General features: G+C 40.0%; 1 protein-coding gene across 1 annotated transcript in view; it reads left to right on the forward strand.

Annotated features, from left to right (window-relative positions):
* Positions 1-16272, forward strand: part of CCDC169 (coiled-coil domain containing 169) — a 37480-nt gene that overhangs the window by 6094 nt on the left and 15114 nt on the right. The window contains 2 exon segments of the mRNA XM_086329365.1: positions 9024-9110; positions 9201-9239. Of these exon segments, the coding sequence (XP_086185491.1) occupies positions 9024-9110; positions 9201-9239 (126 nt within the window).

Genomic DNA, 16272 nt, shown 5'->3' on the forward strand with positions numbered 1-16272 from the left:
TTTTCTCTGATGTATGCTCCCACTACTTAGGGGATCTCCTCTGGTCGTATGGTATTAAATGCCATCTGTGTACAACACACAGACATATCTCCATCCCAGACCTCTCCTTTGAACTCCTTTTTCATCTTCATTTATAGGCTGGTTTCTAGTTTAAAACTCTATGGCTATTAAGTAAAATATTGGTAAATCAAATAGTTTTTACAACTCATCTCAATAAATGCTAAAAAGTGTTTTCATAAAATTCAGTTTGTCTTTCTTATTTAAAAAAATTCAATTTAAGTAATATGCTGGTAGATCAGTTTTTACAACTCATCTCAGTAAATGCTAAAATATGTTTTTAATAAAATTAATCTTCCTTATTAAAAGATATTTCTATTTATCTTGATCAGGCATAATACTTAATGATGAAACGTTAGAGGCATCCCCATTCCTGGAAAAAAAGCAAAGATGCCTCCTGCCACAATTAAAATTTAATGTTGTTTTGTGGTGTTGAAGAAGACTCTTTGAGAGTCCCTTGGACTGCAAAGAGATTCAACCAGTCCATCCTAAAGGAAATCAGTCCTGGGTGTTCATTGGAAGGACTGATGCTGAAGCTGAAACTCCAATACTTTGGTCACCTGATGCGAAGAGCTGACGCCTTTGAAAAGACCCTGATGCTGGGAAAGATTGAGGGCAGGAGGAAAAGGGGACGACAGAGGATGAGATGGTTGGATGGCATCACTGACTCAATGGACATGGGTTTGGGTGAACTCCAGGAGTTGGTGATGGACAGGGAGGCCTGGCGTGCTGCAGTTCATGGGGTCGCAAAGAGCCGGACATGACTGAGTGACTGAACTGAACTGACGGTTCCAGTCAAGCAATAAAATGTGAAACAGAAATAAGAGTTATAGCTATTAGATAGGAAGAGATAAAATTATTATAATTTTAAACTTTTATAATTTGATATCTATAACTTTCCAGAGGATCAGTGGAAAAACTAGTATATTAGTAAAAAATTAGAAAATGGTTGAATACAGTAGTGGAAGAAATATTTATTAAAAACATTTTGTGTAGCAGTAACAGTTGGAAAACAGTTTTTTAATATTGCACAACAGTTCCGGCCTAAATCATCAAATATCTGATAATATCCTTGATAAGAAATAGTCAGGATCCATATGAAGAGAAAAAAGACTGTGACTATAATGAGATAATAGCCATTCAGCAAGAATTCTCACTTATTTAACATGAGAAATGTAATACTGGAGAGAAACCCTAAAATAAAATTTAATTGGAGAATTTATTAATAAGGTTTTATAAGAAGGACATAGACTTTTTCTATATCGGAGAATTGGATGTTATAAATGTGCTCATTCTCATCAAGTTAATTTACTCTTATTAAAACACCAAGCTGTTTTTTCTTAACTTCAATAACTGACTCTAAAGTTAATTAGGTACATAAGTAGACATGGATAACTGATAAGAATTTGTGTAGCGGGTGTCGACTGAAAAAAAGATGTACAACTTGAGAGTTGTGAGTTAAGTTTTATTTGGGGCAAAATGAGGACTGCAGCCCGGGAGGCAGCATCTCAGATATCTCTGAGAGACTGCTCCAAAGCAGCAGTGGGGGAAAGTCAACGTGCAAGGTTTTGGTGAAGGGGAGTTCAGTGCCATGAAGCACTCATTTTACAAAAGGTTTTTGTTAGTCATGAGGATCTGATGTCACCATGAAGGGATTTAGTGTTTCTCTAGATATGAGGAGATGCAAGGGTTGAGACCATAAAATCTGTTCCTAAAAACATCCAACTATCTAAAGACCTGTCCCAGGAGATTCCCTGGAGCACAGAGTGCCTCACGCCACTCTGAACTCCCTCAGGGTGTGTTGAAGGTCAACAGCTATAGCAGCGTGGTGTTCAGTCTCCGTAGAGGCAGAGGGCAAATGCCTTTGTTCTTCTCTCGTTGGCAGTGCTTTAGGTAAGTGCCAATTTGTAGTTGACACAGGGTTGAGGGACTCCTGTAAAATAAAATAAAGCTATAATGACTAAAACTAGAAACAAATCAGTAGAACAGAATAGATAGTGTACCAGTTTGCTAAAGCTTCCATAGCAAAGTACTGCAGACTGGTTTATTTTCTCACAGTTCTAGATACTGGAAATCCAAGATCATGATACTGGCAGAGTTGGTTTCTTCTGAGATCTCCCTTCTTGGCTTGTATTCTCTGCAGTTTCAGTTAGAAAACACTTAAGTCCCAGTAGATAAATACAAGTAGGACATAGAGACAACTCATAAATATGGAAAAGGACCCAAATTGTTTTTAAGTTGAAGAAATGTGTTGCCTAAAAAAAAAAAAAAAAGAAAGAAATGTGTTGCCTATCAAAAAAGTAGAGTTTTTTTGGTTTTGTTTTAAGTGAAATAGGAATGTTATACTCTACTGAAAGCAATGTAGTACTACCCTTTGGGGAAACAATTTTGCAGCAAATTTCTAATGATAAAAATGATAATAACAAAACCAACTAATTTCTATAGCAATTTCTGTGTGTGTTTCACTGTCTTAAGAATTTCACGTTTAATTAATCCTCTCAATACCCAAGAGGGTAGGAACTTTAATTATTCTCATTTTACAGATGAGAAATTGAGGCACGGGAAAGGTAACTTGCTCAGGATCACAGAAAGACACTAGTAAATGGTGGAGACATGACTTAAACCCACTAGTCCTTCTTTGGAGATGTTTTTCCTTATGGAGTCTCTTGAAAATTTGGTTAGGGGGACAACTTTACCCAAAGGAGATACTCTTTGCACCATACTTCCCTTTGGGACATATTGGTATTTTTATTCATGTAATTCTCACTGAATATTCTTATTCTCTGGATTAGAATAGATGTCATTTCCCTCAAGAAGCATTTTCTGCCCCTCTTCAGTCTTGATCTCATTTCTCATTCCCTTCTGCCACCTTCCAGGTTGGATGTCCTTCTCTGTGTTCCATTACATCCAATTAACCAAAGACTCTCACAAATATTCTGGGTATGTCTCTGTACTCTTCATGCTTCCTAACTGTCCTACTGCTGATTGACAGCAGGGACTATGTCTATTTTAGTTTTGTATCCCTCGTGCCTTGTATAGTGCCACATAGTAAGCTCTTTCCTTTCCTTGTTAACATTTTCTTATTTTACAGAGTTTTTTCAAGTTAATATAACTCCATCACTGTAATAAATATAGTGAACAACACAAACATGAAAGTCTATGTAGGGTCAAGTTTCAATTTAACTATGTTCTTTATAACAATTAAAATATTTGGCATTGTTGTTTAGTTGGGCTTTGTTTGTTTTGTTAACATGCTATCTCTCTTTGGGGGAAAAAGAAAAGTCCATATCAGAAAGGTAGGCCTCCACCTAATATTGTCTTGCTTTATGAACTTCCTCCTTTACGTCAATTTTTACCATAAATCAAATTTCCAGTATTTTTCAATTTTTGGTGTGATTTTGCTTTCATTGTAGTGATTCTAGCCAAGATCCCTCTTGAGATTACAAAGCGGTTTGATTTTTCCCCTCCAAAGTACACTGCTTGTTTTTTGTTTGCGTTTAGAGTTACCATAAAGGCAATGTTTTCATGGAATTATTACTCAGGGTACTTTTTCTCCCAAGAGACACAGATGTTTCTGCTAAACTTTTATCCTCATAATCTGCATTTTAATAATGACCTGTTATGGGTTCATCTTAGGCCTTGATAGTTTGGCTGCTGTTGTTCTCAAGGTCATGGATCATCTTTTTTGGAGTCATGTTTGTTGTGATTGTTTAATGACAGCACCACATCTCTTATCTGGGATGTTTTCAGATGGCTCTGGACATTCCTTAGAATTAAGATTATTTCCAAAATTTGCCATTTTTAATTGTTAATCTTATTCCCAGTCGAGAGCATAATTTAAATAGTATTGCATTTTAAAGACAGATGAAAAATTATTTTTCAAGAAATTTTGCAAAAAAATTGCAAACCTCAGTATATTCAATCAGATCAGATCAGATCAGTCACTCAGTCACGTCCGACTCTTTGCAACCCCATGAATCGCAGCATGCCAGGCCTCCCTGTCCATCACCAACTCCTGGAGTTCACTCAGACTCACGTCCATTGAGTCAGTGATGCCATCCAGCCATCTCATCCTCTGTCGTCCCCTTCTCCTCTTGCCCCCAATCCCTCCCAGCATCAGAGTCTTTTCCAATGAGTCAACTCTTCACATGAGGTGGCCAAAGTACTGGAGTTTCAGCTTTAGCATCATTCCTTCCAAAGAAATCCCAGGGCTGATCTCCTTCAGAATGGACTGGTTGGATCTCCTTGCAGTCAAGGGACTCTCAAGAGTCTTCTCCAACACCACAGTTCAAAAGCATCAATTCTTCGGCACTCAGCCTTCTTCACAGTCCAACTCTCACATCCATACATGAACACAGGAAAAACCATAGCCTTGACTAGACAAACCTTTGTTGGCAAAATAATGTCTCTGCTTTTGAATATGCTATCTAGGTTGGTCATAACTTTACTTCCAAGGAGTAAGCGTCTTTTAATTTCATGGCTGCAGTCACCATCTGCAGTGATTTTGGAGCCCAGAAAAATAAAGTCTGACACTGTTTCCCCATCTATTTCCCATGAAGTGATGGGACCCAATGCCATGATCTTTGTTTTCTGAATGTTGAGCTTTAAGCCAACTTTTTCACTCTCCTCTTTCACTTTCATCAAGAGGCTTTTGAGTTCCTCTTCACTTTCTGCCATAAGGGTGGTGTCATCTACATATCTGAGGTTATTGATATTTCTCCCAGCAATCTTGATTCCAGCTTGTGTTTCTTCCAGCCCAGCTTTTCTCATGATGTACTCTGCATAGAAGTTAAATAAGCAGGGTGACAATACACAGCCTTGACGTACTCCTTTTTCTATTTGGAACCAATCTGTTGTTCCATGTCCAGTTCTAACTGTTGCTTCATGACCTGCATACCAATTTCTCAAGAGGCAGATCAGGTGGTCTGGTATTCCCATCTCTTTCAGAATTTTCCACAGTTTATTGTGATCCACACAGTCAAAGGCTTTGGCGTGGTCAATAAAGCAGAAATAGATGTTTTTCTGGAACTCTCTTGCTTTTTCCATGATCCAGCGGATGTTGGCAATTTGATCTCTGGTCCCTCTGCCTTTTCTAAAACCAGCTTGAACATCAGGAAGTTCACGGTTCACATATTGCTGAAGCCTGGCTTGGAGAATTTTGAGCATTACTTTACTAGCGTGTGAGATGAGTGCAATTGTGCGGTAGTTTGAGCATTCTCTGGCATTGCCTTTCTTTGGGATTGGAATGAAAACCGACCTTTTCCAGTCCTGTGGCCACTGCTGAGTTTTCCAAATTTGCTGGCATGTTGAGTGCAGCACTTCCACAGCATCATCTTTCAGGATTTGGAATAGCTCAACTGGAATTCCATCACCTCCACTAGCTTTGTTCGTAGTGATGCTTTCTAAGGCCCACTTGACTTCACATTCCAGGATGTCTGGCTCTAGGGCAGTGATCACACCATCGTGATTATCTGGGTCGTGAAGATCTTTTTTGTATAGTTCTTCTGTGTATTCTTGCCATCTCTTCTTAATATCTTCTGCTTCTATTAGGTACATACCATTTCTGTCCTTTATCAAGCCCATTTTTGCATGAAATATTCCTTTGGTATCTCTGATTTTCTTGAAGAGATCTCTAGTTTTTCCCATTCTGTTGTTTTCCTCTATTTCTTTGCATTGATCGCTGAAGAAGGCTCTCTTATCTCTTCTTGCTATTCTTTGGAACTCTGCATTCAGATGTTTATGTCTTTCCTTTTCTCCTTTGCTTTTCACTTCTCTTCTTTTCACAGCTATTTGTAAGGCCTCCCCAGACAGCCATTTTGCTTTTTTGCATTTCTTTTCCATGGGGATGGTCTTGATCCCTGTCTCCTGTACAATGTCACGAACCTCATTCCATAGTTCATCAGGCACTCTGTCTATCAGATCTAGGCCCTTAAGTCTATTTCTCACTTCCACTGTATAATCATAAGGGATTTGATTTAGGTCATACCTGAATGGTCTAGTGGTTTTCCCTACTTTCTTCAATTTAAGTCTGAATTTGGTAATAAGGAGTTCATGGTCTGAGCCACAGTCAGCTCCTGGTCTTGTTTTTGCTGACTGTATAGAGCTTCTCCATCTTTGGCTGCAAAGAATATAATCAGTCTGATTTCCGTGTTGACCATCTGGTGATGTCTGTGTATAGAGTCTTCTCTTGTGTTGTTGGAAGAGGGTGTTTGTTATGACCAGTGCATTTTCTTGGCAAAACTCTATTAGTCTTTGCTTCATTCTGTATTCCAAGGCCAAATTTGCCTGTTACTCCAGGTGTTTCTTGACTTCCTACTTTTGCATTCCAGTCCCCTATAATGAAAAGGACATCTTTTTTGGGTGTTAGTTCTGAAAGGTCTTGTAGGTCTTCATAGAACCGTTCAACTTCAGCTTCTTCAGCATTACTGGTTGGGGCATAGACTTGGATTACTGTGATATTGAATGGTTTGCCTTGGAAACGAACAGAGATCATTCTGTCATTTTTGAGATTGCATCCAAGTACTGTATTTCGGACTCTTTTGTTGACCATGATGGCTACTCCATTTCATCTGAGGGATTCCTGCCCGCAGTAGTAGATATAATGGTCATCTGAGTTAAATTCACCCATTCCAGTCCATTTCAGTTCGCTGATTCCTAGAATGTCGACATTCACTCTTGCCATTTCTTGTTTGACCACTTCCAATTTGCCTTGATTCATCGACCTGACATTCCAGGTTCCTATGCAATATTGCTCTTTACAGCATCAGACCTTGCTTCTATCACCAGTCACATCCACAGCTGGGTATTGTTTTTGCTTTGGCTCCATCCCTTCATTCTTTCTGGAGTTATTTCTCCACTGATCTCCAGTAGCATATTGGGCACCTACTGACCTGCAGAGTTTCTCTTTCAGTATCCTATCATTTTGCCTTTTCATACTGTTCATGGGGTTCTCAAGGCAAGAATACTGAAGTGGTTTGCCATTCCCTTCTCCAGTGGACCACATTCCGCCAAATCTCTCCACCATGACCCACCCATCTTGGGTTGCCCCACGGGCATGGCTTAGTTTCATTGAGTTAGACAAGGCTGTGGTCCTAGTGTGATTAGATTAACTAGTTTTCTGTGAGTATGGTTTCAGTGTGTTTGCCCTCTGATGCCCTCTTGCAACACCTACCATCTTACTTGGGTTTCTCTTACCTTGGTCGTGGGGTATCTCTTCACGGCCACTCCAGCAAAGCACAGCTATTGCTCCTTACCTTGGACGAAGGGTATCTCCTCACCGATGCCCTTCCTGACCTTCAACATGGGATAGCTCCTCTAGGCCCTCCTGCACCCGTGCAGCCATGGTTCCTATATATATATATATATTCAATACTTCTGGCTTATTACAGAACAAAATGTGGTAGGGAAAATAAAGCTCAGTGTGCTCATTTTTTTCAGAAAAATAAAACAGTTGATAGTAGGAAATTGACCAGATTGGGGGTTGGGGGCAGCAATACTGTTATGTAGCAAGAAAGCAAAAAAGTTGTTAATTTCCGGTTTTGTGGACCTCCATCCACTTGTTGAGTATTTGGATTAATGACTTTGGACTTGGGTATGGGAGGACATTCCTGCCCCCTCTCCTTGTAGACTACATTTGCTTAGAGATGAGGGTGAGGGCAGGGTTGTGCAGGGTTGAAGACATTGGTAGTAATGTGAGCTAATGTCTTTCTGCTTAGACTCCTCCATCAACTATTGTGTAGTAGAAATTGCCTCATATATGTAAAGAACATTTAAAGTTTAGAAACAAGCTATTTTTTTTTCTCTCTTTTACAAAGTATGACTTTCCAGACTCAAAAACAAAAAAATTAGCTTTGAGCCTTAACGCTGAAAAGGAGCTTTGTGTGTATGTGTGTACTTCTATTTTTTCTTTTAAGTATTTAATATTTTCTTGAAAAATTTTAAATCTCATTCATGTCTTATTTTTTAAATCTTTGGTTTATTTTTTTAAATTTTTTAAAATTTGTATTTTTAAATGAAATAAGGATGAATATTTTTAATGGTAAAAGATACAATTCACAAAGAAGATAGACATCACGAAAAGGAGCTTTTGATTCTAGGCTGTATCTTCCTCCTCTGCCTAGAGCAATAAGACAGATGTTTTGGCCTCAATAGCCAAAGGAATTTAAAGAAAACTGCTTACAGATAAGAAAAGATGCTTGAACAGGTAGCCAGATAATTACCATAGCACAGAGGTTAAGAGGACACACTTTCAAGTCAGAACAAACTGGGTTGAAACCCCAGTTCCCCATTTATTAGCTTTGTCACCTTAATAATGTTATTTGACATCTCTGAGCCTGTTTTCCTTATCTGTTAAATGGATAACTAAATGTTTGTAAATAAGGATTGAATCTGCTAATATATATAAGGCACTATGTGCTTTTAACACAGCAAACACATAATTTGTAGTTGTTAAATGGACTCAGAACTCTTTTGCAAAGGAAAAAAAGGAGAATATTACACTGGATGAGAGGCTAGTACTTTTTAGGCTGTAACACTGGGTTTGGCCAAAAAGCTTGTTTGAGTTTTCCATAACATCTTATGGAAAAACCCAAACTTTTTCGGCCAGCCAAATTATAGCTATTTCAAGTTCTGAGGAAAGAAACGTGTTACTGATATTTCCTCTAATAGAATTCCTTATAAGTATACACAAAGAACTCAAAGAACAAAAGCGGGCGGAGAGTGAGCAGACTAGGAATCATAGAACAGTGACTGTGAGGTCCAGGCCGGTGGGAACCTATGAGTCTGCTGTCTACACAGATCCTGTCTAACAGAGACATTAGTTCACTCTGGTGCATCTGTGTTACTGATAAAGCCCAGTATAGTGACAGAGTCAGGCTGAGCTGATTAATGTTGTTTTCATGAATAATGAGAGTTGGTGAGGTGATCTTGATCCTGCCCCCCTTTTCACTCAGGTGGTGAATTAGGAGACACAATTTGAACTAAATGATCAACTAGAAAAGCAAATTGTTTCTCTCAAAGAGAAAATGGAAAAAAATCATGGAAATCCTTCAGATATGGAAGCAACTATATATATATATGTATATTTCATAAGTTGAGTAAAAACTGATAAAAGATCAATTACTTATATTTGCTTTGTTATAGACAGACTGTCTTCTATTTGAGTCTATGAACAGATGCCAGTGGTGAGTAAAAGATGGTTAAATAAAAGGAATAATTGAAGGAAAGTATGTGTATTTCCTGCCCCTAGGCAGATTCTACACAAAATTTTAAAGGTCCAAATAAAATACTTTGTTCAGTGGAGCTTTTCTTAGGATGTAAGGAATCCTATACATATGGCCTTGATCTCTCCCTTATAAACTTGGACAGAGATTCTGTTGCAAGTACAAACCAAATAGAACTGGAAGGATCTCAGTGGTCAGGCTTGAGTGTATCTGTTCCTTGTAATCTAAAAGTGCCTGTGTGCTGTGTGCTAAATCACTTCACTCATATCCAGCTCTTTGTGACCCTATGAACTGTAGCCTGCCAGACTCTTCTGTCCATGGGATTCTCCAGGCAAGAATGCTGGAGTGGGTTCTATTTCCTCTTCCAGGGAATCTTCCCAACCCAGGAATTGAACCACGTCTCTTCGTGTCTTCTGAATTGTCAGATGGATTCTTTACCACTAGCGCCAACTGGAAATAGCTCTCCTCATACCCATCACTTCCATCCTAGTTCCTCTAGAATACACACACACACACACACACACAATATGTATAAAATCTAACAACCCATTCAATTACCTCACTGGCCTGCTTTACCTACTTCGTTTGTTGGTTGCCTAGCGACATTGTTTTTCCTTTGAGAGCTAATTTTCAGTTCAGTTCAATAGCTCAGTCATGTCCGACTCTTCGACCCCATGGACTGCAGCACGCCAGGCTTCCCTGTCCATCACCAACTCCCGGAGTTTACTCAAAGTCATGCCAAATGAGTCAGTGATACCATCCAACCATCTCATCTCCTCTGCTGTCCCCTTTTCCTCCTGCCTTCAATCTTTCCCAGCATCAGGGTCTTTTCCAATGAGTCAGTTCTTTGCATCAGGTGGCCAAAGTATTGGAGTTTCAGCTTCAGCATCAGTCCTTCCAATGAATATTCAGGACTGATTTCCTTTAGGATGGACTGGTTGGATCTCCTAATTTTAATCCCTGATAAATGAATTTATGTTTTATACTTTACAGAGTGTATTTATTTGCATTTAATTCATTCAAATATTTTTGAATATTTGTTTAAAATGTAGAGGAGGCCCCTAACATGACTTATGTCGAACTCTTGCTGTTTTTATTGCAAGAATACTCAGAGAAACATGAAAAGCTTGTAAATAAATCAAGGGTACTGTGCATGAAGATGAAGATTCAATACTCAACTAAATTAGCAGGACTTAACATTACTCTTAATAGTAATAATAATTTGTCCATAATTAAACATATGTATATAATATGCAAATTAATTCCATACACATTATTTCTGTCTTGCAACAAACCCCATGTCATAAAATTTAATATTGTTATTTTAATATATGTGATTTTAAGCTTAAAGACTCTGAATGATTTACTCAGTTTCACACATCTGGAAATGTGGATTCAAATTCTCTTACTCTTAAAACTATGCAATTTAACTCTGCTGTACCAACAACCCTGCAATACTGCTAATCAGAAGTAATGTGTGTTTTAGTACCTGTGGTAAGGCACTAAGTGCCTGCTGTATTCCTGGGCATTTATGGAGAATACTCTGAATAACTGCAAACCTTTAATGAAAGGTATAGAAAAATCATCTACTTTTGTTAATGAATTTAGGGATAAAGTAACTTTTTTTTGCAAACCTGTTATGTACAATCCAGAAATACCATTGTGACTGTTTTAGAAAGTCAGGAAAATAATATGGTTTTTTTGTTTGTTCTTTTTTCTTGTTGGAAAAGTGGCCAAGACTCTGCCATGGAGTCATAGCTCCATCTTGTGGTATTTAGAAATTGCTGCAAGGGCTGTTTTAAATGTAGTGTTTCTTAACTGTCGGTAGAATTTTACTACTGCCTACAGAATATGGTGGGCTGCCGTCTATGAGGAGAAGGCAATGGCACCCCACTCCAGTACTCTTGCCTGGCAAATCCCATGGACGGAGGAGCCTGGTAGGCTGCAGTCCATGGGGTCCCTAAGAGTCAGACACGACTGAGTGACTTCACTTTCACTTTCCACTTTCATGCATTGGAGAAGGAAATGGCAACCCACTCCAGTGTTCTTGCCTGGAGAATCCCATGGACAGAGAAGCCTGGTAGGCTGCAGTCCGTGGGGTCGACAGAGTCGGACACGACTGAAGCGACTTAGCAGCAGCAGCACCAACAGAATATAAAATATCAAGTACTGCCTACAGAATATAAAACGTTCTGGCTTCCTTCTTCTAGATAACCCACCCCCAGTCCTAGCTCAAGAAATGAGGGCATCTAGCATTACGGAGAAGGCAATGGCAACCCACTTCAGTACTCTTGCCTGGAAAATCCCATGGACGGAGGAGCCTGGTAGGCTGTAGTCCATGGCGTCACGAAGAGTCGGACACTTACTAAGCGACTTCACTTTCACTTTCATGCATTGGAGAAGGCAATGGCAACCCACTCCAGTGTTCTTGCCTGGAGAATCCCAGGGACGGCAGAGCTGGGATCTGGTGGGCTGCCATCTGTGGGGTCGCACAGAGTCGGACACGACTGAAGCAACTTAGCAGCAGCAGCATTATTGAAGTTAGCAACAGAGTGCTGGTGTGACATGAGAGAAGACTCCGCTGCATATCTAGGAAGGATTTCATCAGTTTTCTCATTGCTACCTCAGACTCTGTGACATACTCATGTTCATGAAAAATACATTTATTTCCCTTGATGAATTGTTATTCTTGAAGAAAATGTCATTCTCTAAGAAACAGAGAATTATATTTCTCTTCAAAAGAACAAAAAAATGTTAGAAGAACCAAGAATGTGGGGCCACATACTAAGCAGAAAGGAAAGATAATGAAAGTTCAGGTTCTTAAGGAACTGACCCTCTCTCTTCTCTGGGAGGTACCCTGAGTATTCTGGTTTTCTTACACAGTGGAATTCAGGAGGAGTTTGTCTAAAGAGCAGGGATTAGGAATCTAGCCACGGAGCTGGTGCTGGAAGTAGCCAGTGAAAGTGAAAGTCGCTCAATCGTGTCCAACTCCTTGTGAATTCACCAGGTCAGAATACTAGAGTGGGTAGCCTTTCCCTTCTCCAGGGGATCTTCCCAACGCAGGGATCAAACCCAGGTCTCCCGCATTGCGGGTGGATTCGTTAGCAGCTGAGCAAGGGAAGCTGAACAAAGGAAGCCCAAGAACACTGGAGTAGATAGCCTACCCTTCTCCAGCGGATATTCCCCACCCAGGAATTGAACCGGGGGTCTCCTGCATTGCAGGTGGATTCTTTACCAACTCAGCTATGAGGGAAGTTGGAAGTAGCCAACTGCTAAGCAAAAAAACTTGGGATCCTAGAATCCCGCATCCAGTCAAGAAATCTCTCTTTTCCAAGGACAAAAGAGGTATTGTCTTATTCTTTATATAAAAAGCAATATTTGTGAGGATCAGACATGTACCATTTGTGTAATGCAAACATTTTGGTTTTATGTTAATTTTAGGTTGATAATCAGAGAAAAGGGCTTAAATTAGTTGTTTTTGTTTGTAAATTTACAGACACTTTATCCTTGTTGTAGATTGCTTAGTCTTTTGGAGTAACCTATACATGCATACTTAAGAAACTGATGTTTCTTAGTTTGAATACTGATTTTGAGTAACTTCAAATTGCAAGTTTGCTTATGAGCAATATAGAGATATATAAAACCAGTACACATAGTGCCTGACAGAGTGAGCTGCATGTTAGTTCCCTTCCTTCCTTCCCTTGATAAAAGAGAAGTATAATTTCATTGAAGCAAGTCTGTTGTGAAATTAACCTTGATCCACTTGAAGGAATAAGAGCGAGGGCAAAGCCCAGAGATGTGCAATCTGACTTACTAAGCTCTGCTGTCATTCAAGTTGTGAATCTTCTGGTACCTTCTTAAAGCTCTGGTAGAATTCTGTGGTTTTTTGTACCTGTCCAGATAGCAGGGGGGAGAAGGCAATGGCACCCCACTCCAGTACTGTTGCCCAGAAAATCCCATGGATGGAGGAGCCTGGTAGGCTGCAGTCCATGGGGTCGCTAAGAGTCAGACATGACTGAGCGACTTCACTTTCACTTTCCACTTTCATGCATTGCAGAAGGAAATGGCAACCCACTCCAGTGTTCTTGCCTGGAGAATCCCATGGACGGAGAAGCCTGGTAGCCTGCAGTCCATGGGGTCGCACAGAGTTGGACACGACTGAAGCGACTTAGCAGCAGCAGCAGATAGCAGGGACCTCTGTGGGGATTTAATGCTTCAAATAAAAAGTGTAGAACCTTTACTCCCCTTGGGCCAGCTGGGTTGTACATTTTCTAGCCCCTTTTGTTTGCATCTACTGGAAACAGAACCTAGAGCCTCCCTAATGTTCCAGGAATTTTCAGATGTGTCCCACAAAGATCTGCAGCCTTTCCCTGGAAAGCTAGAATCTGTTTTAAGTGTACCAAACAACTAAATGTCAAGGCTAATTAGGCTGTTTCACCTCTGATGAGCACTAGCGAGTTCTCAGGTTCTGACCTGGCCCTCTGGGTTTCTTCATTAATCTCATTTAGGCAGGTTACGGGCTGAGGATGCACTATGCTCTTTATCAGAGCTTGATGACCTCCGCTATGCAGCCCCACAGATGGTTCCCCAGCAGTGTGCTGAGCAATCTTTCAGTGCTTTACTGTCGTGACTAACATTTGGCAGTGCGTGCCTTCTTTCCTAGGTTAGCTTCCTTAGGCCAAGTCAAGCTTCGTACCCATGACACTGTGCCACACACAGGAAAGAAGATTGGCTCCTCTGCTTCCCAACGTCCCTTTACTGACCAGCACTGCCACATCCTTAGCTGCTAGCCAGTCTATCAAGTTGTGTTCTTTAACTTTCAAACTCTTTAAGAATCACATGGATAATGTATTGAAAGTTTACGTTTTGGAGTTTACTCTAAGAGATCCTCATTTCGTAGGTCTAGGGTAAGCCCTGAACACTAGTATTTTTAGCAGGCATTTCAATAGGTTCTATTGTAGAGAACAATTTGAAGGGAAAAAAAAGATTTGGGGAATTTATATCCTTCAGAGAAAGATGTGCAAGACAGCCTGTCTTGTGACAAGAGTTACTATAAAGTTTTTATCACCAAGTTTCGCCATTTCCCTATGGCCCGCTCTACTGCAAAGTGGAAGTCCTAGTCTTGACACACTTGGAATCATGAAATCAGTGATCCCTTATCTCAGTCTGTTTGGGCTGCTATTAAAAAACAAACAAAAAAAATGAGTGGTTTTTAAGCAGCAGAAATTTATCTGTCTCAGTTCTGGAGGCTGAGAAGTCCAGGATGATGATGCCAGCGGATTCAGTGTTTGCTGAGGGCTCGCTTTCCAGTTCATAGACAACGCCCTCTTGTTGTGTCCTCACATGGTGCAAGGGGCGAAGGAGATCCGGGGCGGGGGGTTCTATTTCATAAGAGCATTAAGCCTGTGCATGAGGGCTCACCCTCATAAGCTAACCATCTTCCAAAGGCCCCCATCTCCTGACACCATCACGTCAGGCATTACGATTTCAGTATATGAGTTTGGGAGAGGGACACCCAGACTGTAGCACCCCTGTTTCTCTCTGTTTCTAATTTTCCCCCAGTGTCCTCTCCTTTGTTTTCCACTACATCCAGACAACTCGGACCCTTCAAGGAAACCTCTCACCAACACATGTGTCTGTCAATCAGATGGTTAGAGCACAGGAGATTCTTTCCTAAAGCCAACAAGACGGGCTGGTGGTGTGAGGCACAAGGAAGGGGGTGTAGAAACAGAAAAAAACATTCTTTAGGAAAATGTTTGGTCCACCTCAAGTGTTCTCTGCAGGACTCTTGGTCAATCTATAGAAAATCAATTCATGGAAAGACAATTTGCCAAAATCCAAATCCTTATAATTTGTTCTTATATCTTAAGGCATTTTCAGGAAGGTTCAATTTGTTGAAAATGGTCTGTAGAATCAATATGAGGTATTCTGTCACAGACATCACCAGATTTGTGTTCTCCCCAAAGATCAGAATGGTTAATTTGGAGACAAATGTAACCTCAAATCAGAGAAAAGTTAAAACAAATTTTATATGTAAATCTATTGTTGTCCACCAGGGGGCGCTTGACATTTAAGCATGCATTGTTAAAATTGCCTTCCTTGAGAAGTATGGCATATCTACAAGTTGTGATTAACTGTTTTCTTAGGGTTTTCTCTTGTAAACATTCAATAGAGTGATTTTTAAAGCTTGTAGTTTTTATATGTTCTTTAGCATAGCAATTACCATTATTTAGAAAAATAGGTGGCTAATACTTTGGCCACCTGATGCGAAGAACTGACTCATTTGAAAAGACCCTGATTCTGGGAAAGATTGAAGGCAAGAGGAGAAGGGGACGACAGAGGATGAGATGGTTGGATGGCATCACCGACTCAATGGACATGAGTTTGGGTAAACTTCAGGAGTTGGTGATGGACAGGGAGGCCTGGCGTGCTGCAGTCCATGGGGTCGCAAAGAGTCAGACACGACTGAGCAACTGAACTGAATTGAGGTGGCTAATAGAGCCTCTTTTCTACTTGGGATAAAGGAAAGGGACATAAAAATCTAAGTATGTTTGATTTCAGGTGTGTAAATATACCCTGAAATTTCTTATTCTTACCCTGTTGTTTCAGTCTTCTGTTAGAAGGTGACTTTTTACAGATTAAGACATGAATATAGGTGAAGTATGATACTGCTTGCAATGCTAAGAACTGACTAGTTTCAAAAATAAAACAAAACAGCTTTTCCATAATAGGAGTTGAATTGTGTGTGTGTGTGTGTGAGATGGGGCAGGGGTGGGGAAGGGGCATAATTTCTAGTGGAGTCTTCAATTTAGCTGTAGCTTCAGTATATCTTTCCAAGCTGCAATTTTCTAGCATGTGACCACTGATTATATAATCAGATAAAACCAGCTCTTTGGGAAGACCAAGAACTTGTGAGTCTTCCAGTGATTTGGATGTGATGGGATAAGAGACTGTGTGCCTTTGATAAAATCATTTTTAAATACTAGTTTATTTT

This window comes from Bos grunniens, chromosome 12 (genome assembly GCF_055505025.1).
Source record: "Bos grunniens cultivar Pamir isolate PY7600 chromosome 12, Bosgru_T2T1.0, whole genome shotgun sequence".
Lineage (NCBI taxonomy): Eukaryota > Metazoa > Chordata > Mammalia > Artiodactyla > Bovidae > Bos > Bos grunniens.